Source organism: Macaca mulatta, chromosome 6, assembly GCF_049350105.2.
Source record: "Macaca mulatta isolate MMU2019108-1 chromosome 6, T2T-MMU8v2.0, whole genome shotgun sequence".
NCBI lineage: Eukaryota > Metazoa > Chordata > Mammalia > Primates > Cercopithecidae > Macaca > Macaca mulatta.
Genome location: NC_133411.1, coordinates 190266229 through 190293176, shown reverse-complemented (window position 1 = coordinate 190293176; position 26948 = coordinate 190266229). Strand labels below are relative to the sequence as shown.

At 51.9% G+C, this 26948-nt stretch overlaps 2 protein-coding genes and 2 non-coding genes across 11 annotated transcripts; 3 read left to right on the top strand and 1 right to left on the bottom strand.

Moving 5' to 3' along the window:
- The first annotated feature begins 5549 nt into the window (after positions 1-5549).
- Positions 5550-11977, top strand: RACK1 (receptor for activated C kinase 1). Its single transcript, XM_001105066.5, has 8 exons — positions 5550-5762; positions 7095-7266; positions 7743-7890; positions 9364-9459; positions 9787-9897; positions 10690-10830; positions 11197-11307; positions 11868-11977. The coding sequence occupies exons 1-8, from the start codon at positions 5654-5656 to the stop codon at positions 11931-11933; spliced, it is 954 nt and encodes a 317-aa protein (XP_001105066.2). The 5' UTR covers positions 5550-5653; the 3' UTR covers positions 11934-11977.
- On the top strand, positions 6050-6117 carry LOC114679149 (small nucleolar RNA SNORD95). The gene has a single exon (XR_003730827.2). It is a non-coding gene; the product is annotated as a small nucleolar RNA SNORD95 (small nucleolar RNA).
- On the top strand, positions 7549-7627 carry LOC114679126 (small nucleolar RNA SNORD96 family). The gene has a single exon (XR_003730805.2). It is a non-coding gene; the product is annotated as a small nucleolar RNA SNORD96 family (small nucleolar RNA).
- Positions 11978-13210: 1233 nt separating the features above from the next.
- Positions 13211-26859, bottom strand: TRIM41 (tripartite motif containing 41). 8 transcript variants are annotated; one of them, XM_015141672.3, is made up of 8 exons: positions 25335-26859; positions 18143-18238; positions 16100-16330; positions 15564-15586; positions 15237-15364; positions 14641-14822; positions 13915-14062; positions 13211-13642 (listed from the first exon to the last, which is right to left on the bottom strand). In XM_015141672.3, exons 1-8 carry the CDS (start codon positions 26433-26435, stop codon positions 13617-13619), a joined length of 1935 nt encoding a protein of 644 aa, XP_014997158.3. In that variant the 5' UTR covers positions 26436-26859; the 3' UTR covers positions 13211-13616. The 8 variants fall into 8 exon arrangements, with proteins under 8 accessions (XP_014997158.3, XP_014997160.3, XP_014997159.3 ...); XM_015141674.3 differs by having other exon boundaries at positions 13999-14062; XM_015141673.3 differs by having other exon boundaries at positions 14647-14822.
- Positions 26860-26948: the final 89 nt, after the last annotated feature.

Here is a 26948-nt window from a genome sequence, read left to right as displayed (position 1 = left end):
CTAAGTAGCTGGGACTATAAGTGTGCACCACTATGCCTGGCTAAATTTTTAAAAAATTTTATAGAGATGGGGTCTCACTGTGTTGGTCTTGAACACCAGAGCTCAAGTGATCCTCCCACCTCAGGCTCCCAGACTGCTGGGATTACAGGTGTGAGCCATGCTTAACCAAAAAGCTCCTATATACAGAGCCCCATTCTCGATACTGGAGTGAAGGAGGTAGTGTAGGGATGAGAGAGGACTGGAAGAGATGTTCCACCTCTTAATCATAAGGTCTTTAGTAAGTACTCAGTCCCTCCTTTAGTACCACTTCGTAGGAGTCTTGCACCACCACCCCCCGCTAAATTTAGGGTCCCCCTAGAGACTTTCCTGTATAGCACCTCAGCCTTTGGCTTGACTCATTTGTCTTGGTTACTGCAGTAGCTTCTTAACTCTCCTTGTTTCTAGTTTTATTCCTCCAACCTAGCCTGCACCCTGACAATAAATGCCTTTTTAGCAGGTAGCAATAAAAACTTGTTCTAAAAAAAGTAGTAGTCTAGGCAGACAGTGCTGAGATCAGACTTTTTTTTTTTGAGACGGAGTCTCACTCTATCGCCCAGGCTGGAGTGCAGTGACATGATCTCTGCTCACTGCAACCTCCACCTCGCAGGTTCAAGCGATTCTCCTGCCTCAGCCTCCCGAGTAGCTGGGACTACAGGCACCCACCACCACACCCAGCTAATTTTTTGTATTTTTAGTAGAGACGGGTTTCACCGTGTTAGCCAGGATGGTCTTGATCTCCTGACCTCGTGATCTGCCTGCCTTGGCCTCCTGAAGTGCTGGGATTACAGGTGTGAGCCACTGTGCCCGACGGAGATCAGACTCTTAAAGAAACTACTCTAGGCTTCAGGACAAAATCCAGATCCCTTAGCAGCAAGGCCTTCTAGACTAGGGCTCCTTGGCCCTCAGGGGTTTCACTCTGTAACAGTCCCTCGAAGCTATCCCTCCCTAACCTCTGCACCTACACTGATCCCTCTGCCTGGAACACCCTTCCTTTAACTACTTGACCTTTACTTTTCAACCCATGAGGCTGGCCACCAAAATTAGAATCTTCCACAGGCCAAACCCTCTACTGGGTGGTGAGAATGCAACACTTAGCAGAAACAGAGCAGTCCTTGTGAGGGGTAAGAAGGACCAGTATACACTACACCACCGCTATGAAAGCATGAAACACACCTGATCTAGAACTGAGGGTCCCAGAGGCTTCCCTGAACAGGCAACCTAAGCTGAGACCCCAAGGAAGCTTGGATTGAACTGAGAGGGTTGGGGATGGATGTGATGGGCCTTCCAGGCAGAACAATGTGTGTTCTGTGTGGGAGAGAACTAATGAGTTTGGAGGAAGAGGGGAGGGCCTGTGTGGCCACAAAACACCAGAGTATGGGACATGCCAGAGGAGGCCACACTGATTTTGCAGGGAGACAGTAAAGATTTTGGTCATCATCTTAAAGTACGTGGGAAAGCCTCCTGCCCCGAGTTTTAGCTGGCAGTCAGTAGGCCCTCTGGTCCTGGCCACGCACCTTTCCCTCAACCTCACCTCAGCATTCAAGGGAAAACCCGCCACCCTGCAAGCCCTCCAGGGTCTGGAATGCTGGCAGGAGGGGACAGATGCCTCTGCTCCTGGAGAAAAGGGCCTCTGGCAGGGAAGCCTGAGGGGTTCGCTCCAACTGTACAGGTCCTGTGGACTACTCTCAGAAAAGGAATGGTGAGATGGACTTTCATAGAAGAGCCTCTCCAATTTCTCCTTGGGACTTTTTTTTTTTTTTTTTTTTGAGACAAGAGTCTCCCTCTGTTGCCCAGGCTGGAGTGCGGTGGCGCGATCTCCGCTCACTGCAAGCTCCGCCTCCCGGGTTCACGCCATTCTCCTGCCTCAGCCTCCCGACTAGCTGGGACTACAGGCGCCCGCCTCCACGCCCGGCTAATTTTTTTTTTGTATTTTTAGTAGAGACGGGGTTTCACCGTGTTAGCCAGGATGGTCTCGATCTCCTGATCTCGTGATCCTCCCGCCTCGTCCTCCCAAAGTGCTGGGATTACAGGCCTGAGCCACCGCGCCCGGCCTCTCCTTGGGACTCTTACCTTGTGTGGAATGAAAGTGGTGCCTCTGGGGTCCCAGACACGGGGGAAAGGAGGCAGCCCAGGGGCTTGGAGAAGTGGTGACACCCAGAGGAACGGTGGACCCAGTCAGGAAGGGTCCTGCCAACAGGGCCTGGGCCAGCCTCGGGGTCTTCCCAAAAAGGCAGGTGGGGGCCTCCAGCAAGCTTCCCACCTCTGTGAGGCTAGAGAAGAGGCGCCCTGGATGAGAAGGCAGAGGCCGGCAGGCCCGGCGGGCGCAGGCACAGGGAGACTTCTGGTGGGATGAGCTTGACTGACTCAGCCTCCTCCAGCGGCTGCAGGACGTCCCCCCGCTAGAAGGGGCCGGGCTCCCTTTGCTGACCCAGAGTCAACCCAGCGATTCCTCCTGGAGAGACGGGGGCCCCGGCCCCGGCCCCGGCCCAGAGTGCATGCCTATGCCGGGAGCTGGGCGAGGACCGGGCACAGCCACAGCTGGGTGCCCAACGGGAAAGGCGGCCGTTCCCCCTCAAGCTACACCTGAAGGGGCCCCCAGGGTCGAGGCCACGTCTCCTTCGGCTCAGGGCTGAACTTCAGTGACCACCGTGGCCTGCGGGCATCCCCTGGGAGGGACGGAGGGGGTTGGAGGAAAACTCCGAAGGGAAAGGCCGAATCCTGCAGGGTCTGGTCGTCGGAAAGCCGCCTCCCTCTCCTCGGGCTGGCATCGCCATCGGGGTCCACACGGGCTCTAAGACAAAACCCCAATTTCCCCCAAGGCCCCATAGGAGGGGCGCTGCCACAGTCGCCTATTTTTAGTGCAAGAGAACCCGGCCGGGAGAGGCCGGCAGGAGCCCGGAGCATTCCCGAGGTCTCGGCCCAGGTCTCGCGAGGCAGGGAAAGGGGGCAGCCCCGGGGCGGAGCGGGAAAGGGGGCGGGGCAGGGTGGGGTTGGGCGTGGCAACCGCCCGCTTCCGGGAGAGGGACCCGCGGCGCGGGAAGGTCTTTTCCTTGGGCGTGGGTCGGGGACCTGCAGCGAGGTTCGTGTTAAACCTGGACTCCCTGTGGAACGTTCAAGAAAAAGAGAACCGAATGAGGTTTCTCGAAAGGAAAAAAGAATGTGACAGTGTAATCTAGTGCTACTCCTCGGCGTTTTAGGGCCCCAACCCGGGAACCCCTCGCACCGCGAATCTCACTCAGTCCACAGCGGGAGGCGGGTGTGGTCGTTGACCTATTTGCGCCCGAGGGCTCAGGGAGGCGCTGGCGTGACCCGAGTCGGGGGCAGCAAGCTGGTTAGCGGGTGGGTGAAGGCAGGGGTCTTCCACGACCACCACAGAAACAAAACACCTGGGTCGGGATTGCGTCTTGTATTGGAAAAGCGAAAGAACAGTCAGCTGGGGGTGCCAAGAAGGCAGGTGATGTACAAACCTGGAGCCTTAGGATGGTCCACAGGCTGCGGAGGAGCACAGCCAGGACAGCGTTCCGCGGGGCCCGACAGAGACTGCGGCGGAAGGCAGGGGAATCTGCCATGGACCAGTTGAGCAAGCTGTTTCAGGGAGGGATCCAGGCCTCTGCACACCTGGGCGTGTACAGCCTGCGGCAGCTCTGCCACCGTTCCTCGCCTGTCTTCTGCCTTTACGCAGGCTTTCTAGCAGACATTGCCAAGGTTCTTCTCCAGGCCTTCAAGGCCGTAGGTTAACTGCGCCCTCCATTTCACTGCTCTGTCCTCAGCCCCTCCACACTCCAGCTCAGTACGTTGGCACTAACTCTTCCCTCCGATTGAAACATTCTTCCCCTACACGACGTCCCTCCACGGAACATTATTCTCCCATATACCCACAGTGCGCTCTCCGTGTATCTGCTCCAATGTTCTCCCCTCTTCGCATACCGCCGGAAGTAAGCTGCAAATAAACCAGAGTCCCCCGTCTGTCTTGTTCACAGCTTTGTCCCCAAAACCTAAAATAAGGCTTGGTACCCAAGAGGTGCTCACTAAGTTTCACAACATTTACTCTGCCAGACGTTGTTCAGGGCGCTTAATTTGCTTCTTTACTTTCCACACCATGTAATGTAGATACTAATGTTATTTCCAATCTCATTTCACAGATGAGAAACAAAAGTTGATAGATGTCACAAATAGAAATGTGACATCTTTATTTTGCATAGATGTTGGTGGCTGCTATCATCCTGATATGTCCTCCTGTTTAAAACTACTTGAAGAGACACGGTGCCCAATACTCTTATAGTCAGATGTGAGAGAATGAGAGTCATTACTTGTTTAAATTCCTGAGGTAGAGTGGAAGGCAGAAGGACAGCTAGGTATCCGTGTTCCACCGCTTCCCTGTCTGGGCACGTCCTTCAGGGTGCAACTGGACCCCCAGACGCCTGGGCTTTTGTGTGCAGTGACTGGGCCCAGAGAGAGCTTTCCAGTGGATGTCCCCAGAAGTCAGAACTTTAAGGTCCTCCTTTGGGCGTTTCCGTTTCTGCGAGAGCTTCCCGTGTTCTGACCTAGGCAGGAATGGATTGGCAGTCTAGCAACACACAGGGCAATTTTCACCTTATTATTTTATTGTATGTATGTATGTATTTATTTGAGTCGGAGTCTCGCTCTACTGCCCAGGCTGGAGTGCAGTGGCGGGATCTCGATTCACTGCAACTTCTGCCTCCCAGGTTCAAGGGATTCTCCTGCCTCAGCCTCCCGAGTAGCTGGGATTACAGGCACCCGCCACCACACCTGGCTAATTTTACTTATTTATTTATTTATTTATTTATTTATTGGAAAGAGGTTGCATCATGTTGGCCAGGCTAGTCTCGAACTCCTGACCTCAAGTGATCCACCCCCTCGGCCTCCCAAAGTGGAATGATTACAGGCACGAGCCACTGCGCCCGGCAAAAAGAGACCAATTTTTAGTACATCCAGAGTAACCCTCTCCTGCCTTAGTCCAGCCTGGACTAAGTCCTTCCGGAGTTGGTGTGCATCAGAACAAAAACCTCTTGAGGGAGGACGGTCCCGCGGAAGCACAGTTTTAAAGTTTATTTTTAAAATTTTAATGCCATACTTTTTTAAATTGCCCATCGTTACCCACGATAGTGAACTGAAAATTAAGCTCTCCTGTGGTTGCCCCGTCAACCCTCCCCGCACCAAGTGGAACAGGCGGAGCTCGAGCTACGCCACATAGGGGCGGGGAAGCCGCCAGGGAGTCCTCATGGGAATGTGCCGTACACTTCACCTCTTTCGCTTCTCGCTCTACATCATCCCTGAGAAGCCTTTTTAAACACTTGAATGTGCTTGTTTCAGAATGTATTTATAAAGCGCTGTCAGATTATGTTGTACGGAAGTGGGGACTGTGATGCCGTGCAATTTCCCTTTGCCTTTTGCATTACATGGCGCCGCCATCTTGAGCAGAAGTGTATCATGGGGCTCGCCATTTTACTTGGTCGAGTGGGTATTTCCGGTTCCGGCAGAGGGCTTCTCTCTTTCACTGCAAGGCGGCGGCGGTAGCGGCTGTGTTGCTCGTTTCTCTGAGCCATCCAGTGCCATCCTCGTCGCTGCAGCGACACACGCGCTCGCCGCCGCCATGACTGAGCAGATGACCCTTCGTGGCACCCTCAAGGGCCACAACGGCTGGGTAACCCAGATCGCTACTACCCCGCAGTTCCCGGACATGATCCTGTCCGCCTCTCGAGGTACGGACTAAGGTAGATTTCAGGACCCGAGATTGCAGGGCTGGGGGATTCCGCGTGGTTCGGGCAGGCCGGTGGCGCGCGCGCTGCCGGGGACTGACAAACTTCTCTGCCTCACTGTGATTTGGGGCGTGCGGACGCGAGCCTAGGCCTCAGCCCGGGCGAACCACATTGCAGATGAGGACCTAGACGTAGAGCGGCTCGTGGCTGTTAGGGTTGGAGAGTTGGAAACTTTTAAAACATCTTCTGCCTTCCCCTTCGTAGTGTGGTCGGGGGCCTACGGGCCGGGCGGGGCGGTGATGACCCCAACATGCCATCTGAGTGTCGGTGCTGAAATCCAGAGGCTGTTTCTGAGCTGCCGCCCGGCCCAAGGCTCGTGGGGAGGCGGGTGGACTCCAGAGGACCTCGTGGCTCAAGTCTCGTCCTACTTTTTCTGCCCCTGGGTCTCCCCTCCCCGTCCCTATCCCTGTGTGCCTGACTGCGTTTGGACACTTGTTGTGCTTCCCCTTTGCTCCTACACTGTTAAGAATTGTGTGACTCTTGAATCATGTCTGGCTGTTAATCGTAAAATTGTTGAGTGGGACAGGTTTCAGTAAAAGCATCCGATCCTGTAGCGCCTAAAGTGGCTTTTCCAGCATTCATTATAACATTTCTGTCGGCCCTCATGGGAGGCATGGGAGGCCCCAGCTACTCTACAGCCACGAACTGCTGTGCATTCGGTTGCAGAGAAGATACGTGGTGGCTGTTGAGTTCGTCTGAGTTTCAGGAAAGGGTGTCTGTAATTTCTGGCACCTAAATTAAGTTCTCAGGATACAGACCGGGCACGGTGGCTCACGGCTATAATCCCAGCACTTTGGGAGGCAGAGGCGGGCGGATCACCTTAGGTCAGGAGTTCGAAACTAGCCTGGCCAATGGTGAAACCCCATCTCTAGTTTAAAAAAAAAAAAAAAGCCAGGCGTGCTGGGGGTGGCCTGTAATTCCAGCTACTAGGGAGGCTGAGGCAGGAGAATTGCTTGAACACGGGAGGTGGAGGTTGCAGTGAGCCGAGATCATGCCATTGCACTCCAGCCTGGGTGACAGAGTGAGACTCCATCTCAAAAAAAAAAAAAAAAAAGAGTTATCACGGTACAGTTTAGCTCTGCGTGCGTTTTTAGTCTGGAATAGAGCCACTCAGTCCTGGCCTGTAACTGCTCTTGTAGTCTGTTGTTCCATCCCTCCTTAAGCATCCTTAGTTGTTAACCCACTCATGACCTTGACACTTAGTGAATTATCCAGTGTGTTAACAAACTGGCTGCGGGTTCCTCACTGGTTTTTCTTCTGTTTGGCCGCTTTTAGATAAGACCATCATCATGTGGAAACTGACCAGGGATGAGACCAACTATGGAATTCCACAGCGTGCTCTGCGGGGTCACTCCCACTTTGTTAGTGATGTGGTTATCTCCTCAGATGGCCAGTTTGCCCTCTCAGGCTCCTGGGATGGAACCCTGCGCCTCTGGGATCTCACAACGCAAGTAGCTGCTCACTTAGCTCTGGGGCCTTGGGAAAAAATCTGGGCAGAAATGTGGTGGATGCAATTGGCTGGTTTCCCAGGGGAGATCCAGTCCATTTGGGAACTGGAAAGCAGACTGCACCTACAGAAGATGTTTGGCCTCCCTCGCTTTGAATTAGTTACTCAGGATTGCTGAGGAGTGTGGTTGAACATATCTACCAGGTGCGACAGTTTTGAGTAGGCAGCAGTTTGAACATGTTTTACCTTGAAAGCTGAGGTGATTGGCAGGTGGAATTAGAGGGTCCTGGTGATGACAGATGACATTGTCAGCCAATCCCCATGTGGGAGTGAGGACATGTCCTGCAATTCTGAAGGGATTCTTTGTCATATATGTGTGAGTAATGCAATGAGACAGAGACAAGGCCCAGGAATCAGTCTGACCCTTGAATGAGAATGTTTGTTAAGTCTGAGAATGACAAAGTCCTCCCTCTTAGGGGCACCACCACGAGGCGATTTGTGGGCCATACCAAGGATGTGCTGAGTGTGGCCTTCTCCTCTGACAACCGGCAGATTGTCTCTGGATCTCGAGATAAAACCATCAAGCTATGGAATACCCTGGGTGTGTGCAAATACACTGTCCAGGTAAAGTGAGGCCATGGTCAGAGAGCACATCTCCAAGGATCTCTCCCACTCTCTTAACCTTTACTTTTTTTTTTTTTTTTTATTTTGAGACAGTCTCACTCTGTCGCCCAGGCTGAAGTGCAGTGGCGCTGTGTCAGCTTACTGCAACCTCTGCCTCCCAGGCTCAGGTGATTCTGGTGCCTCAGTCTCCACAGTAGCTGGTGCTACAGGTGCGCACCACCAGGGTGGTCTCGAACTGAGCTTAGGCAGTCTGCCCGCCTCAGCCTCCCAAAGTGCTGGGATTACAGGCGTGAGCCACCATGGCCTGCATATCTTTACCCTTTTTTTTTTTTTTTTTTTAAAGACAGTTTTGCTCATTGCCCAGGCTGGGGTGCAATGGCGTGACCGCAGCTGACCACAACCTCCGCCTCCCGAGTTCAAGCAATTCTACCTCAGCTTCCCAAGTAGCTGGGATTACAGGCATGTGCCACCACGCCTGGTTTTGTATTTTTAGTAGAGATGGGGTTTCTCCATGTTGGTCAGGCTGGTCTTGAACTCCCAACGTCAGGTGATCTGCCCGCCTCAGCCTCCCAAAGTGCTGGGATTACGGGCGTGAGCCACCGTGCCCGGCTCTCTGCCTTTTTAAAGTCTTGGCTGGGCTCATGCTCTGGTAGGCCAAGGTGGGAGGATTGCTTGAGGACAGGAGAGCAGCCTGGCCAACACAGTGAGACCCCATCCATAAAAATTTTTATTTATTTTGAGATGGAGTCTCACCCTGTTGCCCAGGCTGGAGTGCAGTGTGCGATCTTGGCCCACTGCAACCTCCGCCTCCCAGGTTCATGCCATTCTCTTGCCTCAGCTTCTCGAGTAGCTGGGACTACAGCATGCCCAGCTAATTTTTTTGTATTTTTAGTGGAGACGAGGATTCACCGTGTTAGCCAGGTGGTCTTGATCTCCTCACCTCGTGATCCGCCCACCTTGGCCTCCTAAAGTGCTGGGGTTACAGGCGTGAGCCACCGCACCTGGCCCTTTTTTGAGATGAAGTTTCACTCGTTCATTGCGCTGGCTGGAGTGCAATGGCACAATCGTGGCTCACTGTAAACTTCGCTTCCTGCGTTTAAGCAATGCTCCTGCCTGAGCCTTCCATGTAGCTGGGATTACAGGCACCCACCACCACACCCGGTGAATTTTTGTGTTTTTGGTAGAGACGGTTTCACCATGTTGGCCAAGCTGATGTCAAACTCCTGACCTCAGGTGATCCACTCACCTCGCCCTCCCCAAGTGCTGGGATTACAGGCGTGATCCACTGCGTCCAACCCCCGTCTCTAAATTTAAAAAGAAATTCTTATCTGGAATCTAAAGGGATTCTGTTGACCTTAAAGGTTTGGGTTCTGGGTTTTTGAAAGGTGCTGCCAGCCATCATCTGGCTGGGGGGGGGTCTAGCATTTCATGGGATAGGACTGTTTCCCCTTATTTCCTTTTCATCCTCTGTAGGATGAGAGCCACTCAGAGTGGGTGTCTTGTGTCCGCTTCTCGCCTAACAGCAGCAACCCTATCATCGTCTCCTGCGGCTGGGACAAGCTGGTCAAGGTGAGCTTCAAGCCAAGGCAGGGGCTTTACCAGTCAGGGTGTGCTGTGCTCCCAGGTGGTCATACGCTCCAACTCCTGTGGAAAGCTTTACAGATTCTCTCAGTTGACTCTTTCTCTTGTCACATGGTTTGAAGTAGCTAATTGATGTCCCTTGTAAGTGAGCACACTGCATTGGATGTGTGTTACAATCTAAGGTTAAGTGGCCAGGACATGTTACTGAATGATAAATGGCTACTGTAGCCAGGAATGCCAAGCCCTTTTTTGTTGGACCTGACCCTGGTTGATCCAGAGCCAGGATATTCACCTGTCAACTTCACATCTATGCAGGTATGGAACCTGGCTAACTGCAAGCTGAAGACCAACCACATTGGCCACACGGGCTATCTGAACACGGTGACTGTCTCTCCAGACGGATCCCTCTGTGCTTCTGGAGGCAAGGTATTTGGGGACCAGGAGTCTCCTGCTCAGTGGAAGACCAGCATCATGGAAGGAGCACTTAGCCAGCGTCTCTAACATAAAACGGCAAACATTAGTCAGGATGGTTTCAGGAGGATAATGAGATAATGGCAATCTGAGAATGTTTCCAAAGATTACTTTCAGCAAATGACAGTTAAGGCATACTGTCTGGAAGAAAACGATTATTTTCTATAAGGTTGGGTTTATTTTGAGACGGAGTCTCACTCAGCCGCCAAAGCTGGAGTGCAGTGGCATGATCTCAGCTCACCGCAACCATCTCCCTGGTTCAAGCAATTGTCCTGTCTCAGCCTCCCTAGTAGCTGGGATTATAGGCACCCACCATCATGCCTGGGTAATTTTTGTATTTTAGTAGAGACAGAGTTTCACCATGTTGGCCAGGCAGGGCTTGAACTCCTGACCTCAGGTGATCCACTGGCCTCAGCTTCCCAAAGTGCTGGGATTACAGGCGTAAGCCACAGCGCCCGGCCTAAAGTTGGTTCCTCGAAGCAATTGATGAGATTGAGATCCTGGTTTTCAGAAACGATTAGAGTGATTTATGTAAGTTGGGAGGGGTTTTTTGATAGGGTTGGTAAGGTCTTAACCTTAAAGGAAAGGCATACAGAGATCAATGTTGGTACTTGAGTCATTAGTTTTCAAAGAAGCCTGAGGTAATGGAGGAAAGGTAAGAATTGATTCTGACAGAATCTTGAGATGGGCAGGATTAACATCTGGAAGAAGTCACTGTGTCCTGATTTACCTTACCTGTCTGTCCAGGATGGCCAGGCCATGTTATGGGATCTCAACGAAGGCAAACACCTTTACACGCTAGATGGTGGGGACATCATCAATGCCCTGTGCTTCAGCCCTAACCGCTACTGGCTGTGTGCTGCCACAGGCCCCAGCATCAAGATCTGGGTGAGTGTGGGTTACAGTGGACTGGGTACCTGGCTGCCCTCTGAGCCTTGACAATGTTTTGGTTACAATATATGCCATCTGACTCCCACCTGGTAGCTAAGCCTATTCAACCTCCACATAATTGACATTTTGGTCTGGGTAACTCTGTTGTGGTGTGCTGTCCTGTACATTTTAGGATGTGTAGCAGCATTTCCAGCTTCTAGATGTCGGTAGCAAACCATCCTTCCACTAGTGGCAACTAAAAATGCATCTAGGTGTTGATACATGTATCCTAGGAAGCAGAATCATCCCTTTATAACTTGAGAATCTTGAGGAGGGGACTCTGTCATTGCTAAGTCTTAAGGTTGCTTTTGCCCTGTTCCCCAGGATTTGGAGGGAAAGATCATTGTAGATGAACTGAAGCAAGAAGTTATCAGTACCAGCAGCAAGGCAGAACCACCGCAGTGTACCTCCCTGGCCTGGTCTGCCGATGGCCAGGTAAGTGGTCTGTGTCCTCTCAGGTGACTCGGCTTCCAATTATTTTTCTCCCTCATTCTGTTAGCACATTTAGTCTGTCAGACACAAGAGCAGTGTCTTTGGCATAAAGTGGAATGACAAGCCAGGTTGATGAGAGGATGCCCTAGTTTGCCATGCCAGTGAATGTGTTTCTGCATCAGAGGGAAGACTGATGTGGAGCCCAGTAGCTATCAGCCTTCAGTTAATACCTTAATTCATTTGACCTGTTTTCAAATGTCTAGATCCTTATCACCAGCTGTTTCTTCCTCAAGGAATACATAACCACAACTTAAAATCTGGCTGTTAAAATGGGAGGGGTTTCTTATAGTCTGCCCAGTATGGTGGCACATGCCTACTGGAGGCTGAGGTGGGAGGATCTCTTGAACTGCAGGGTCTCAAGGCTGCAGTGAGCCAGGATCATGCCCTTGCGCTCCAGCCTAGACAGTGGAGCAAGACCATCTCAAAGAAAGCCACTTGTGCTGAATCTAGTGACTGCAGAGTTTACGCCAGCCTGACCTATCCCTGTCATTTCTCCCCTGCAGACTCTGTTTGCTGGCTACACAGACAACCTGGTACGAGTATGGCAGGTGACCATCGGCACGCGCTAGAAGTTTATGGCAGAGCTTTACAAATTAAAGAAGAAAAAACTGGCTTTTCTGGCTTTTAGAAGGTTTTTTTTTCTTACATGCATAAAAGCTCCATCCTATCTACATTGCTTACACATTAAGTTTGCACTAGCAAACTGGATGCAAGCTGTGGACTAAGTAAACAAGGCCCTGAGGGGGAAGGAGAGCTGTCAGTCTAAGTTCTCAGGATTGGGGGAGCATCAAGTGGATGTTTGTTAGAAGTCACATAGCAGTTTCCCTGAACTTAAACCCCATCAGCGTCCTACATACCAGGTGCAGATCATCAGGACCTACCTTCAACCTGGGGAACCTTCTTGAGGGAAAGGACTGATTATTTCAAAGTGGTTGCAGTCAATTTTTAGGAAAAGCAGACTCCGCAGGTCCAACCGCTGGCACATAAGAACGGAACAAAGATGAATCCTCATTCCTCTAAAGGTTTGAACATAATTCAGAAAATTTAAACTTCATGTTAGCAGTCTACATGGTCTTTGAGGCAAGTCAAGGGTATTTAATTCTGCAAAGCAGTTCTCACCAGAAGAACTTAACTCACAACTAGCATTCCTCAGAGGTTGAAAGTTTTGGGGTGGTCGGTCTGGAAGCATTCATAAACATAACCATAAAGTTGGCCCTACTAAACATTTCAACTGCTAGTATAACCTGTCACTCAATGCCCCCCCCCCCCCCACACACACACACACAGTTATTTATGAGGTTAGATGCCTTGTGAAAGCCCAGAACTGAGCCATTAAACTACAATTACGCTTACCAATAGAAACTTCAGTACAGGGATGGAATGGTTCAAAATTCGGCTTGAGACCCCACTGCCCTTGCAGTTTTCTGTGATGACTAAGCAACTACAGCATATTGAAGGCCCATATGTACCCACTTTTACTCCCCTCAATGGTGATGAGGCATTCCTGGTTTCAGTGCATGTATATATGGAAATAAGTGTTCCTAGGACCTGGGCTTGTGAACTGTGAGTATAGAGATTCTTAGGGGAACCTCAGTCCTACAGCTTCAAAGTAATGGTAGGAAGCGGCAAACATCTCTAAGTGGACTGAAGAGTTTGTAAATTAGGTAAGAGATTAAAATGGGGAGCAGGATCTATATATCCCTGTTGAAATAGGAGCCTGCCTGACAACAGCTGCAAAACATGCCTTTAACTGCAACTAACCAGTTCTGTTGCATGGCTTCTCAATGCAGGGGTTGGAAAGGAAATCCTGAGTTAAACCCTCACCTAAAGGAACGACCTCACAAGAGAAGCAAATAAACATTTTATTCCCACAGCACACCTTCCCTTTTCCCAAAGAACATGAGTTCACCTCAGCCATCAAAGCAGAGGGCAAAAGCTGTTATGTGACAAGGCAAGGGGTTACTAGAAAAATAGATTATACCCAAGGCTCTCCTCTTGGGGACCCAAACCCGTCCCCAGGCTCCCCCTCAGGGCTTGCCAAATGGAATGAAAGGCATGGAAAGGGGCTGGGAGAAAAGCCAGCTCCACTGAACAAGGGAAAGGAGCCTGGCAGTGAACAGACCTGGGAGGGCTGGGGGTGGGATGAGCTTTGCTCCTCAGTTGAGTGCTGGAAAGGGGACGGGGGAAGAAATAATTTATTGGGCGATGTAATGGTGCGTGGTTTCAATCATGGCGACCATTCCAGATCTCTCTCAAGTGAAGCTAAATTCTGGCCGGTCTATGGAGGTAGAAATTGAGGATGGAAGGAAAGTTTAGAATCCCTCCTCCCCCAGAGAATAGACATTTATTACCCAGCTCTACCCTCTGGCCCAGCCTGCCTCCCCAAATGGCTTCCAAATCCCTCAGCTAAAATTTGCATCAGAAGATGGAATTGGAATGGGGATGTTGTCTTGCCCAAACCCTCCAGCCTCAGAACTGACAGAGGCTGAAGAGCAGGGGTGGGGAAAAGGAAGTTAAGGAATGAAATTACAATTTCCCCTCATCCCCTACTCAAATTCCGGTCCCAGGGCTGGGCTAGGCAGACTGGGAGAGAAGACCAGGCAGCTGTTCTCATTATCAGGGACCCATGCAGACCTGCTGGACAGACATAGGAGGTGAGAGAAGGCCGGGCTGGAGGCCAGGAGGGTTCTTTAGGCTCCTAGAGGGAGAAGCAGGGGCCTGGGGTCAAGGGGGAGTGGGAAGCAACACAGTGACAAACAGTGGGAAGAGCCTTTGAGCCCCTCAAACTTACGGGCCACCCTCCACCACCCGCCCCCCAAGTGCTGACCAGAGGGGCCCCCGCGGGTGGCAGGATAATCAAGGGCAGAGCTTGATGCGGGTGCCCTTGGAGAGCACCCGGAAGAAAGGAAAGACACGCTCGCCCAGGAAGGCAGCCGAGAAGGTGTGCACGTGGGCCAGAGTCTCTGCGTTGTAGAAGCCCAGGCGCCCCGCTTCATAGTCCAGGTACACGCCAAAGCGCCGTGGCTTCTCACTGGGGCTCAGCAGCGTCTGTTCTGTCGAGCTCTGGGCCTGGTAGCGTTTGCCGTTGGTGCCCACGCACCACACCTCCCGCTGGAGCAGAGGCTGCTGGGGCAGGTGGAGCCGGCGGCGGCGATGGTGGTGGCGTGAGGAGCTGGCATCCCCGCTGCCCACGGAGGAACCCCCAGGGCCCACCTTTTCCTTATGATGGGTGGATTCACGGGCAGCGCCCACCGCCCAGCCCCGCCGCCCGCCCACCTCTACCTCCCAGTAGTGCCGGCCAGAGCGGAAGCCCTGGGCCCCCAGTACGCAGCAGTCGGCCGAGAAGCGCTTGGGATGGTCAGCAACCTCCTGCCGCCGCTCTGCCAGGCGGACCCCCCGGCGGTCAGGGGACAGCATCAGGGCCGGGTGAGCCGTGTCAGGGTCCAGCGTCAGGTCCACTTGGGAGGAGGGAGGACAAATACGCCAGGGCTGGAACGGCTGTTCCCCTGTCAGCAGCCAACTCCACAGACTGGGCCTTTCCTGCCCGCTTCCTCCCCGAATTCAGCTCCCCACACCATCCCAGAGGCCAGCCTCAGCTTCCTACAGGCTCCCTCTCTCTCCTCTTGTTCCTCAGACACCTGACAGGTCTTCCCCCAGCCTGGCTCTTCTTGCCACTCTACCCCACCCCCACCCTCCAGGCCTGCCTGGACTAGGACTACCTGTTAATGGCTTGAAACCTCAACCTGAGTGGCTGCCTGTATCCTGCTCCATCTCAACCCCTACACTTTCCCTGGGACCCAACTTCCCTCAGGACCCAGTCTCAGGTCTGTGGAGGGAAAGGCAAAGGAAGGTCGTGGAGGTGACCTCCCTACCTCTCGCAGCCTGACAGAACATCCGGCTCATTTTCCTCACGATGGCATCTGTCAGGAAGTCATGGCTATGGGGTTGGCACGGGTCAGGGGACCAGACCTCTGGGGGCTGCAGCTGTACCTCTTCACACCTGGAGGAAGGGGACCGGGCAGGGGGTGGGACCATGATATTCCCAGAGGGAAGAGCAAAAGCTGAGGGGAAGGAGAGGAGGGTCCAGGAGATGGAAACTCAGGTCCTGGGGAAGGAAGGAGAGGAGAGGGATACCCAAGAGAAGCAGGGACGGGAACCAGATGCCACTGGGTCACAAAGGGCAAAGAGCGGGAACACACCTATTGAAAGTCTCCTTGATGTCCTGGGAATAAGAGAAACAAAAAGAGGGAGAGGGAGAAAGAGATAAAGAGAGGTCAGCTGCACAGGGACAGCTTTCCCGATCTCCAGTCAGAGACTGAGCCTAAGCAGGAAGGGAGAGGCAGCACGCTCACCGCCCTCAGTGAACACACATCCATTTCAACCACCCCATGCCTCGCCATGCCTAACTCGCCTCTCCTGCTGTGAGCCCACCAATCCTGTCATTTCCACAATGACTTGCTCACCTTTTTCACGATGTCACTGTCAAAAAGCCTTTCCTCAACTGTCATTTAAACCTCTCCTACAACCGAATCTTCATGCTTTTCACTGGTATAATCGTCACACATACCACATTCGACATTAACTGTTTCCAGCTTTAAAACATGTTTTTGGTCTTCAGGTTCAATCATTGTGGGTTCCTCCCAGTGAGAAGAGGCAGCTCTGGACAGGTGTTTGGTAAGCACTGCCTGACAGCCAACACGGAGTGCTGGGGGAACAGGGAGGGGACATTGCTCACCTGGAGCAGCCGGAGACCCCCCTGCTGGCTCCGCTCCTGGGCCTCGGCCAGCAGGCGGCTGAGCTGGGCAGCCTGCTCTGCAAGGCGACTGGCCGCGGCTCCCGCACGCCCCAGCTGGGCTTCATGCATCTCTCGGAGACGCCGTTCCAGCCCTGCCTGCTCTTCAGCCAGAAACCGTGTCAGCCGCCCAAACTCGGAGGCCACCGCTGCCAGCTCTGACTTCATCTGGCTCTGGAATGGTGCAAAGGGGATGACAGATACCACCTCAACACACAGGAAGATAACCTCCAGTTTTGCAACTACCACTTCTCAACGCAAGGCAAAGGAGCCCTATACTCCCCAAGTCCAAGAAAGTCCTGGAAAGAGGCTCATCTCCTACCGGCCTTACTTCTCAGCCTTACCAGATACCACCCCTTGCACCCAGCACAGTGGCCCCAAACTCACTAACCTCTGCCTGGAACACTCCTCTCCACCTGGTCTACATACCTGGACTCATCCTTCAGGTCCAACCTTAAATATTCCAAAAGAAGCCTTCCCTCCTCTCCAGATCTAAATCAGGACCATCCCCACAAATTCCCTGTATCTCTTTGTGGCACATACGATACTGAAATGTTGTGTTTAAATGACGTATCTTTTAACATCTTTCCCCCACTGTACCATAAGCTCCGGTTGGCAGGGACTAGGAATGTCTTTGTTTGCCACAGTGTCCTCGGACCTTGACATAGCGCCAACCAGAAGAGGCACTTGGTAAAAATTTTTTGAAATGAATAAATAAAAGAATACAAGAATCAAGACATAAAGTTAGGGTCCCGAAACCATTAAACACAGTGACCTTAAGAAAGTCACCCAAAAGCCCTAGATCAGAACTCTTAAAAACTTTTTCTGTAAAGGTCCAGATAGTAAATATTTTTATGCTTTGTGGGCTAAGAGGCAACAACCAAGGATATTATGTAGGTACTTGATATCCTGTAACATAAAAAACTCCTGCCCATTCCCACCCTATTTCCCAGGGATGGGCCATCCTGGGTGGTGGGCACAGTTTTCACACAGTTACCATCAGCTGGAGACGCTGTGAGTAATAGGCCAGAGGAGGGTCCTAACTGACCAGATGCGGGAGGGAAACAGCCGCCACAGTCAGTTTTGCTCTACCCTAGGGGCACACAGATCCTGTTACCTCCATACCCAGGAGAGCCCAAAAGTATCAACTTGGGCAGCTGGCCAGAGGCAGGATGACTTCCTACTCCCAAAGAGACTTTACCATTCAGTGCCTAGCACTTGCCAACAGCAGAGTCCCTAATGTTTAGGTGGCGGTGACCATGGGCCCTGGGTAGTGGCAAGGCCCGGGCACTGGCTGGGAAGGGAGGAGGGAAGAGGGACAGAAGGGGAGCACCTGGCTTGGTGTATGAAGCTCACAGTGCCAGCCCATCCCAGCAGGGCCTGCTGGGGTTATGAAAACAGGTCAGAGGTGGGGAATGGAAAAAATATCTTAAAAGACTCCTTGGAGATGGGCAAGCAATAATGAAAATGGGGGGCGGGGGCTAAGAAAACACTGGACTGGGAAATATTAGGTCTCTGCAGTGCTAACATACACTAGATCCTGCCCCAGCTTAAACACACTGGCCCCCTCACAGGACAGAGGAAGTGTCCTAGGACAGTGTCCGCCTCATGCTCAGGGCTGCTCTGCCCACTGCCTGCATGGATCCTGGGGCCAGCAGCTTCTCTGATGGCTGCTATGTGGGTTTTGCTTTGCCCCCTTCAGGCTCTGGTGTTTGGGTACAAAGCCTGTTCTGCAGCCTTGGGCCAGGCAGCTAGGCCCTCCAATCCAGGCCTCAGTTTCCACTCCATTTTGGAACCAGGAATGAACATGCCTCCTGATTCTCTAAGGCCCCCCTCTCCTCAGCACCTAGGGAAAGCATCTAGCCCTCTCCCGGGCCTTGGCTGTCCCTCCTCAGGGGACCGAGTCACCACCTGTGAGAGTGGGGAGCCTCACCGTCCTTGCCTCGACCATGGTAACCATCAGCCCTGTCGAGGACATTCACCCACCTTCAGTTCCGTCATTCGCCTCTCCTCCTTGGCTTTCATCTTCTGCACAGCCTCCAGGTGCTTCCTCAGCGGCTCCACGTGCCCCTGCAGTTTGGCCTAAGGAAACAGAAAAAGAAAAGTGGGGGCTGGTAGAGGCACCTGCCCTTCAGAACCTACCTCTGCAATCCTCCCTACAGCAAGATGGGTCAAAGCCTTATCCCTACCCCCAAAAATGGCTGTCAAATGAGTATTATACTCCTTCCTCCACTTTCTTCTTTCAGATGATGACAAAAGCCTCCAATCCCTCTGTGCACGTTTACAGAAGCCCATTTTTTTTTTCTTTTTTTTTTTGGAGACAGAGTCTCACTCTGTCGCTCAGGCTGGGGTACAGTGGCACGATCTTGGCTCACTGCAACCTCCACCTCCCGGATTCCAGCGATTCTCCTGCCTCAGCCTTCCTAGTAGCTGGTACTACAGGTGCCCGCCACCACGCCTGGCTCATTCTTTTTTTTTTTTTTTGAGACGGAGTCTCGCTCTGTCACCCAGGCTGGAGTGCAGTGGCCGGATCTCAGCTCACTGCAAGCTCCGCCTCCCAGGTTTACGCCATTCTCCTGCCTCAGCCTCCCGAGTAGCTGGGACTGCAGGCGCCCGCCACCTCGCCCGGCTAGTTTTTTGTATTTTTTAGTAGAGACGGGGTTTCACAGGGTTAGCCAGGATGGTCTCGATCTCCTGACCTTGTGATCCGCCCGTCTCGGCCTCCCAAAGTGCTGGGATTACAGGTTTGAGCCACCGCACCCGGCCTCATTCTTTTATTTTTAATAGAGACGGGGTTTCACCTCACCGTGTTAGCCAGTATGGTCTCAATCTCCTGGCCTCGTGATCTGCCCACCTTGGCCTCCCAAAGTGCTGAGATTACAGGGATGAGCCACTGCGCCTGGCCAGCCCTGCATGTATTCTCTAAAGGTAGGAGCCTCAAGACCAGAGAGCCCCCACACTCACACCTGAGGGGGAAGTGGCTTGAGCCCCGCACCACTGTCTCTCCATGAGTGCTCTTGCCTTTGGTCCCTCTCCCCTCCACAGGCAATCTTCCCCAGATCTCTAAATACTTTTCTGATGACTTTGTGCCTATGCTAAAACCCTTCCATGGGTCACCACCACTTCCAAAACATTGACCCCACACTTCTAGCCTCACCTCTACACTCAACGCCTTCCACACAGACGCTTAAGAGGTTTGACCACATAACATTACTTGCCATTTCCTGAGTATAATTCCATGCTGTTCCCTCTGTCTGGGAGTGCCTTTCTCCACTTGGCCCAAGGTATTCTTCCCTTAAAACAGCTCCCTGAAAATGGCCCCGATCCTCCCCACCCCCAACTTCCTCTGTGATCCCAAGAAATATCTAATACATTACTTCCCAGGGCACCAATAATTGACAAGTGTGCCTCCTCCAGGACACTGTGGAGTCCCTGCCCACACTTTACTTATTTCAACTTCTTTGCTTCTTTCTCCTCATCTGCTTTCTCTCCTGCTCAACCACTTGCTAAACGGGAAACAAAACCAAAACCCCTCCTCCAAAGGTTGTAACCGTTACAGCCAATAGGCACATGAGCCCTGTGTTTCTACAATTTGTAGCCAAATATTTTTCTTTAAAGGGCTGTTAGCCCAGAATGAGTAGAATAAGCCCTACCTATTTGCTGTTTCCTTTTTTATGTCTTCTTCTAGCCTTTCTGTCTCCTTTTCTTTGAGAGATAATATAGGGTAGGAGGCCTCAAGCCTAGACTCCAATCAGGACCAGAGTGAAGTGAAGTGACCTCAGGCAAGCCATGCTTTCGGTTTCCTCAGCTTCAAAGAAGAAGAGAATGGACCTCATGGACAGCACACTAGTGCAGTGCCTGGCATGTAGCGAAAGATCAGTAAATGTGATCTAATATTTGCTCCCTATACCTTAAGCTGCCAGTGACATCCTGATGATGACCTGAACTAAAGAGTTTACCAAGCCAGAGTGCAAATGGCAGTTGTTGCACAGGACAAGTGGTTGTAGACAAAATTAGTCATAATGGAATTATAGTCAACTCATGAAAATAGCATGAACTACACAAAATTCGGCCTTCTGATATAACTTTCTACTTTTCTACAGTAGTCTATAATTTCTCCATTAATTCAGAATTTATAATGCTTAAATTTACCATTTAGTGTTTTTTTTTTTTTTTTTTTTTTTTTGAGGCGGAGTCTCGCTCTGTCGCCCAGGCTGGAGTGCAGTGGCGCCATCTCGGCTCACTGCAAGCTCCGCCTCCCGGGTTCCGGCCATTCTCCTGCCTCAGCCTCCCGCGTAGCTGGGACTACAGGCGCCGCCACCACGCCCGGCTAATTTTTTGTATTTTTAGTAGAGACGGGGTTTCACTGTGTTAGCCAGGATGGTCTCGATCTCCTGACCTCGTGATCCGCCCGTCTCGGCCTCCCAAAGTGCTGGGATTACAGGCTTGAGCCACCGCGCCCGGCCTTAGTGTTTTTCTTATTTATTTATTTTTGAGACAGAGTCTTGCTCTGTCGCCTAGACTGGAGTGCAGCGGCGCCATCTCGGCTCACTGCAACATCTACCTCCTGGGTTCAAGCGATTCTCCTGCCTCAGCCTCCCAAGTAGCTGAGATTAAAGGCGCCCGCCACCACACCTGGCTAATTTTTGTATTTTTAGTAGAGACGGGGTTTCACCATGTTGGCCAGGCTAGTCTTGAACTCCTGGCCTCAAGTGATCTGCCTGCCTCAGCCTCCCAGAGTGCTGGGACTACAGGTGTGAGCCACTGCGCCTGGCTCCTAAATTGCTGACCAAAACAAAAATTAGTAAGCACAAATTCAAATAGAGTACTATTTCAGATATATTTTCTTTTTTTTTTTTTGAGACAGAGTCTCACTGTGTTGCCCAGGCTGGAATGCAGTAGCACAGTCTTGGCTCACTGCAACCTCTGCCTCCCAGGTTCAAGCAATTCTCTTGCCCCAGCCTCCTGAGTAGCTGCGATTACAGGCGCCCGCCACCATGCCGGCTAATTTTGTATTTTTAGTAGAGACGGAATTTCACTATGTTGGCTGGGCTGGTCTTGAACTCCTGACTTCAAGTGATCCACCTGCCTGGGCCTCCCAAAGTGCTAGGACTACAGGCGTGAGCCACCACACCCAGCCAGTTATAAGAGAAATTTTCAAAACTTTTTTTTTTTTTTTTTTGAGACGGAGTCTCGCTCTGTCACCCAGGCTGGAGTGAAGCGGTGCGATCTCGGCTCACTGCAAGCTCTGCCTCCCGGGTTCACACCATTCTCCTGCCTCAGCCTCCCGAGTAGCTGGGACTACAGGCGCCCGCCACCACGCCCAGCTAATTTTTGTATTTTTAGTAGAGACGGGGTTTCACCATGTTAGCCAGGATGGTCTCGATCTCTTGACCTCATGATCTGCCTGCCTTGGCCTCCCAAAGTGCTGGGATTACAGGCATGAGCCACCGCGCCCGGCCAATTTTCAAAACATTTAACTGTCGGCCAGATGGTTATGAGTAGGTACTGTATGTACCTACTCATCACTTAATGTCAGATTAAATATGTGTATACGGCCTCCCATATTCCAGAGCCCAGTAAACACATCAAGAAAAGAAATCCCAGCACTTTGAGGGGCCAAAATGGGAAGACTGCTTGAGGCCAGTAGTTTAAGACCAGCCTGAGCAACACAACAAGACCCTGTCTCTACAAAAAAAAAAAAAAAACCCAGCTGGGCATGATGGCACACACACCTCCAGTCCCAGCTACTACTCAGGATCACCTGAGCCCAGAAGGTCAAGGATGCAGTGAGCTATGATTGTGCCACTGCATTCTAGCCTGGCTACAGAGAGAGACCCTGTCTAAAAACAAAACAAAACAAACATGTAACTGTTCAGGAACCATACTTACATATCATTGTGTGTTATTACCTATTCAATGAAAAAAATTTTACAAAACAACATTATGCCAAGCTACTGTTGGTTACTGCATGTACATATCTGAAAAGAATAAATGACCCACTTGTGGCCAGGTGCAGTGGCTCACGCCGGTAATCCCAGCACTTTGGGAGGCCAGGGCAGGCAGATCACGAGGTCAGGAGATCGAGACCATCCTGGCTAACACGGTGAAACCCCGTCTCTACTAAAAATACAAAAAAGGTAGCCGGGTGTGGTGGTGGGCACCTGTGGTCCCAGCTACTCGGGAGGCTGAGGCAGGAGAATGGTGTGAACCCGGGAGGCGGAGCTTACAGTGAGCCAAGATCGTGCCACTGCACTCCAGCCTGGGCAACAGAGCAAGACTCCATCTCAAAAAAAATAAAATAAAATAAAGAAAAAATGACCCACTTGTAAAATAGCCTATTAAGTCAGAAAGCGAATCACTCAAATTAGTTCTATACAATAAAACTATGTATTTACATTTACTCATCACTAAACGTCAGATTAAGTATGTGTATATGGCCACCCAAATTGCAGAACCCAGTAAACGGATCAAGAAAAGAGAGTATGGCCAGACGCAGTGGCTCATGCCTGCAATCCCAGCACTTTGGGAGGCCAAGGCAGGCAGATCACCTGAGGTCAGAAGTTCAAGATCAGTCTGATCAACATGGAGAAACCCCTTCTCTTTTTTTTTTTTTTTTTTTTTTTTTTTTTGAGACGGAGTCTTGCTCTGCCGCCCAGGCTGGGGTGCAGTGGCCGGATCTCAGCTCACTGCAAGCTCCGCCTCCCAGGTTTACGCCATTCTCCTGCCTCAGCCTCCCGAGTAGCTGGGACTACAGGCGCCCGCCACCTCACCCGGCTACTTTTTTTTGTATTTTTTAGTAGAGACGGGGTTTCACCGTGTTAGCCAGGATGGTCTCGATCTCCTGACCTCGTGATCCGCCCGTCTCGGCCTCCCAAAGTGCTGGGATTACAGGCTTGAGCCACTGCGCCCGGCCCGAGAAACCCCTTCTCTACTAAAAATACAAAAACTTAGCCAGTGTGGTGGCACATGCCTGTAATCCCAGCTACTCGGGAGGCTGAGGCAGGAGAATCGCTTGAACCCAGGAGGCAGAGGTTGTGGTGAGCCAAGATCGTGCCATTGCACTCCAGCCTGGGCAACAAGAGCGGAACTCTGTCTCAAAAAATAAATAAATAAAAGAAAAAGCAAAGAGATTATGACTTTTTTTAATTCCTCACCTACTTCAGGACCTAATATGGGATTTTCAGGCAGCTGGCATTGAACAGATTTGGCCAATGCAAATTAAAATCCAGTTTCAGAAGCTCTTTGGAGCAGTCCTACAGGGGGAGGTGAAAGAGAAGGGGTGGAATGTCCATGGATAGTCTGGCCTGGGTTCCTGGTCAGAAAGTGACCACACATGATATGATGACTATGGTTAATTAGGAACTGAGAAGATAAAAAGAAAGGACAACAGGAGCTCACAATCTCTGCTAAAAATGTAGGGCCGAATAGCTAGGCAACGTTACCAACGCAGTGGTCCCCATGCTAGACTGGGCTTTTTAAAGATTTTCTCCTACTCACTGATTCACAAACTCTAGTGGAAGGACCCACTGTATTTTTCAAAACCTTTCCTAGTATTCCAACAATCAGGCAGGTGAAACAATCATCGTGTAGCCAGGCATGGTGGCTCATGTCTGTAATCCCAGCACTTTGGGAGGCCAAGGCGGGTGGATCACCTGCAGTCAGGAAATTCAGACCAGCCTGGCCAACATGGCGAAACCCAATCTCTACTAAAAATACAAAAATCAGTCGGGTATGGTGGCACCTGTAATCCCAGATACTCAGGAGGTTGAAGCAGGAGAATTACTTGAACCCGGGAGGTGAAGGTTGCAGTGAGCCGAGATCATGCTACTGCACTTCACCCTGGGCAACACAGTGAGACTCTGTCTCAAAAAATTAAAAAAAAAAAAAAAATCACTCCGTAGAAGCAATAGTTACTTGTGACGAAGTAATGTAGGTTTGTCTAGCTGTACCACTCAGGGCTGAGAAGTCCTACACACATTACTCTAAAATTGGGGTAACAAAAACAGTACCTAAATGAAGTTATGGCAGGAAATCAGGTGTGAAAACATGAGTCATAAAACAAACAAGCTCTGAGCAGACCACACAGAGGCTACCCTCTCCTCCTCCTGGTCCCACTGCTCCAAACCCATCCAGGCCTTCACTAAGTAGTGCTATTTGTGCTGGCTGCCTTGCAGACAAATCTCCTTTACCTATGTCCAAAGGAAAGTCAAAATGAGAAGTAGGGGCAAGATATTTGTCAAACTAGAATCAGACTCCAAGAAAGTCACATCAGAAAAGTCAAACAACAGACATCCAAATGGTGGTGGCGTTGTTAGTATACACCAGGGGAAGGGTCAGCAAATAACTAAGTCAATTATTACTGAAGCTCTGTGGTCCTCTGTATGGTACTTAAAGCCTCTGACTCTCTTTCCCAATCTATAAAATGGGAATGGAAAACATATCAAACTCACAGTGTTGTTTGGGTTTTAAAGAGACGGTCCATGAAAATTGCCTAGTACAGTGCCTGGTATACATACAAATGTCCAGAGAATATTAACTATCAATCCTGGATAAATTAAAGTTCAAAGACACACAGAGACAAACAAGATTTGACAGTGCGACTTGCAGAGCCAGGTCTTCTGACTGAAAAGCTCTTTTCTAGTCAGTACAGAAGAGTGACACAGAGCCAACAAAAGTCCTTGAAGGCAGAACCAAACCACATCGTGGTGGGTGGGGAACCCACTGGGAGGCAAGGGCAGGGCATTTGGGTCTGACACTGACACTAGCGGTTATCTCTCTGTTCCTGCTTCCGAGCCTTTCCTTGTCCTTTGAAGCCCCCAGTTCTTTCCATCTCTAGGTGTCTCCGTCAAGGACAGACTTAAGACTCACCAGAAAGCAAGCCAGACTGCTGGTAAAGTTCTAGAGACCTGATCTGGCATCACCGGCTTTGCTCTATTGGCTTTGAGGAAGCCATCAAAGCAAATGAAGACTGGTCGTCTTCACTGCATCTGCTCTGCGTACAGAATCCTTCTCATTCTAACCCACCTTGCTGGCAGTAAGTGCTTAGACAAGCAAACTCAGCTCATCAATACCATGAGGTTCTTTGATGGGCGAAGAGATGTTTCCTTTCCTCAGCTCCCCTTACTTCCTCTCCGCCCCCGACTAAACTCCCATCTTCTCTCGGTACTTCTCTCACCTTGTACTCCTGCACCACCTCCTCCAATGGCACCACGCTGTGCTGTTTGTGGCTCCTGGATTCTCGGCACACCACACAGATGGCCTCTTCGTCTACCTCGCAGAAGAGCTTCAGGGCTTCTTGGTGTTTGGGACAGATGCCCTGATCACTCACACGGCTCCCTCGACCAGGGGTTGGGTGCATCTGCCGAATCACCTGGACCATATTGGCCAGCTGCAGGTTGGGGCGGAAGCTCCGCCGAGGAAAGCTCTTTCGGCACTGGGGGCATGTGAAGCACCTCCGAGGGGCTGGAGGCGGGGGCAGTGGGGTGACGGGGTCTAGATCCTCTTCCTCATCCTCCTCCAGCACTTCCTCCTCGTCCTCCTCATCCTCCCCCCTCAGGTCCTCCTCCATGTCCCCCAGGTAGTAGTCCAGGTCTTCTTCTTCGTCCTCCTCCTCCCACACATAGTCCATGTTGTCCCAGCTGGACCTGCTCATGCCACTGGTCCAGAACACACCCTCTTCTTCCTCCTCGACCTCCTCCTCCATGTCACCCTCGTAGTCTTCATCCCGCATGGGGGTGTCCCACCCCGCGCCAGCCCCCACAGCCTCCACTTCCTCCTCCTCTCCGTCCTCCTCCTCCTCCTCCCGATCTAACTCATCTCTGTCCTCCTCATCCTCCCCACCCCACAACTGGGTTACACAAACTCGGCAGAAGTTGTGCCCGCAGCCGATGGACACGGGGTCCGTGAAGTAATCGAGGCAGATGGCGCACACCGCCTCCTCCTGAAGGGTCTGCACAGGGTTGGGTGTCATGGCAACGGCAGCCATCTTAGTGTCCAGCCAGCCAGTGTAGAGGTGCGGTGGGGGGGCGAGGGGCGGGGGTCTTCCCCACCGACGCCCTGGCGACCCGGCTCCACCCCCAGCCCTGCCCCTCCACACCTCGCCCCAAGGGCAGCCAGAGAGATGTCCTCCCGCCAACCCACCCCGCCACACAGTGTTCCCTACTCCCAAACGACAACCGCGTCTCTGCGAGGGGAGGGGACAGTGCTGGGCACCACCGCCAAGTCCCTCAGGTGGCTCTGAGTGCAAATCTGCCCCTATGCTCCTTGGACTCCTCATAAACCCCCGCCCCTCCTCACTTCCTGGCCCCGCCCCTAGCTTCCGGCCTCCTTCCCAATACTTCCGGCGTCTACACACCACCTAAGCTCTCGACTTCCCTCCGCTGTCGTGCTACTCCCCCTTTTTCCCCCGCGGGGCCCCAGGGCGACAGGAAATGGCAAGGAGACGCTCTAGCCCGCACTACAGAACAGGGCGGTAGGGCTAGGACGGTGGAGGCCCACGTCTCTGTGGTGCGGGACCGCGGCGAACGCAGAAAGAACAGAGGAACCGCCTACCCCCATCCCCCGCCGCTGGGGAGAAACTTCGGGGGGTGGGGGGAGCGCTTGGTGGCCGTCTGCTTTCGGTGCTATGACCGCATCGGCCAGGCGCCATCCTACCCTCCCGACACAGCCGACTGCAGCCGGTACGCCGCACCGCCAATGCCGGAAGCGAGGGGGTGGGTCCGCGGAGCGCCCTGAAGTACTTCCGGCCCTTCTAGGCAGAAGACTTTGTTGTGGAGGACTCAGAGGGTCG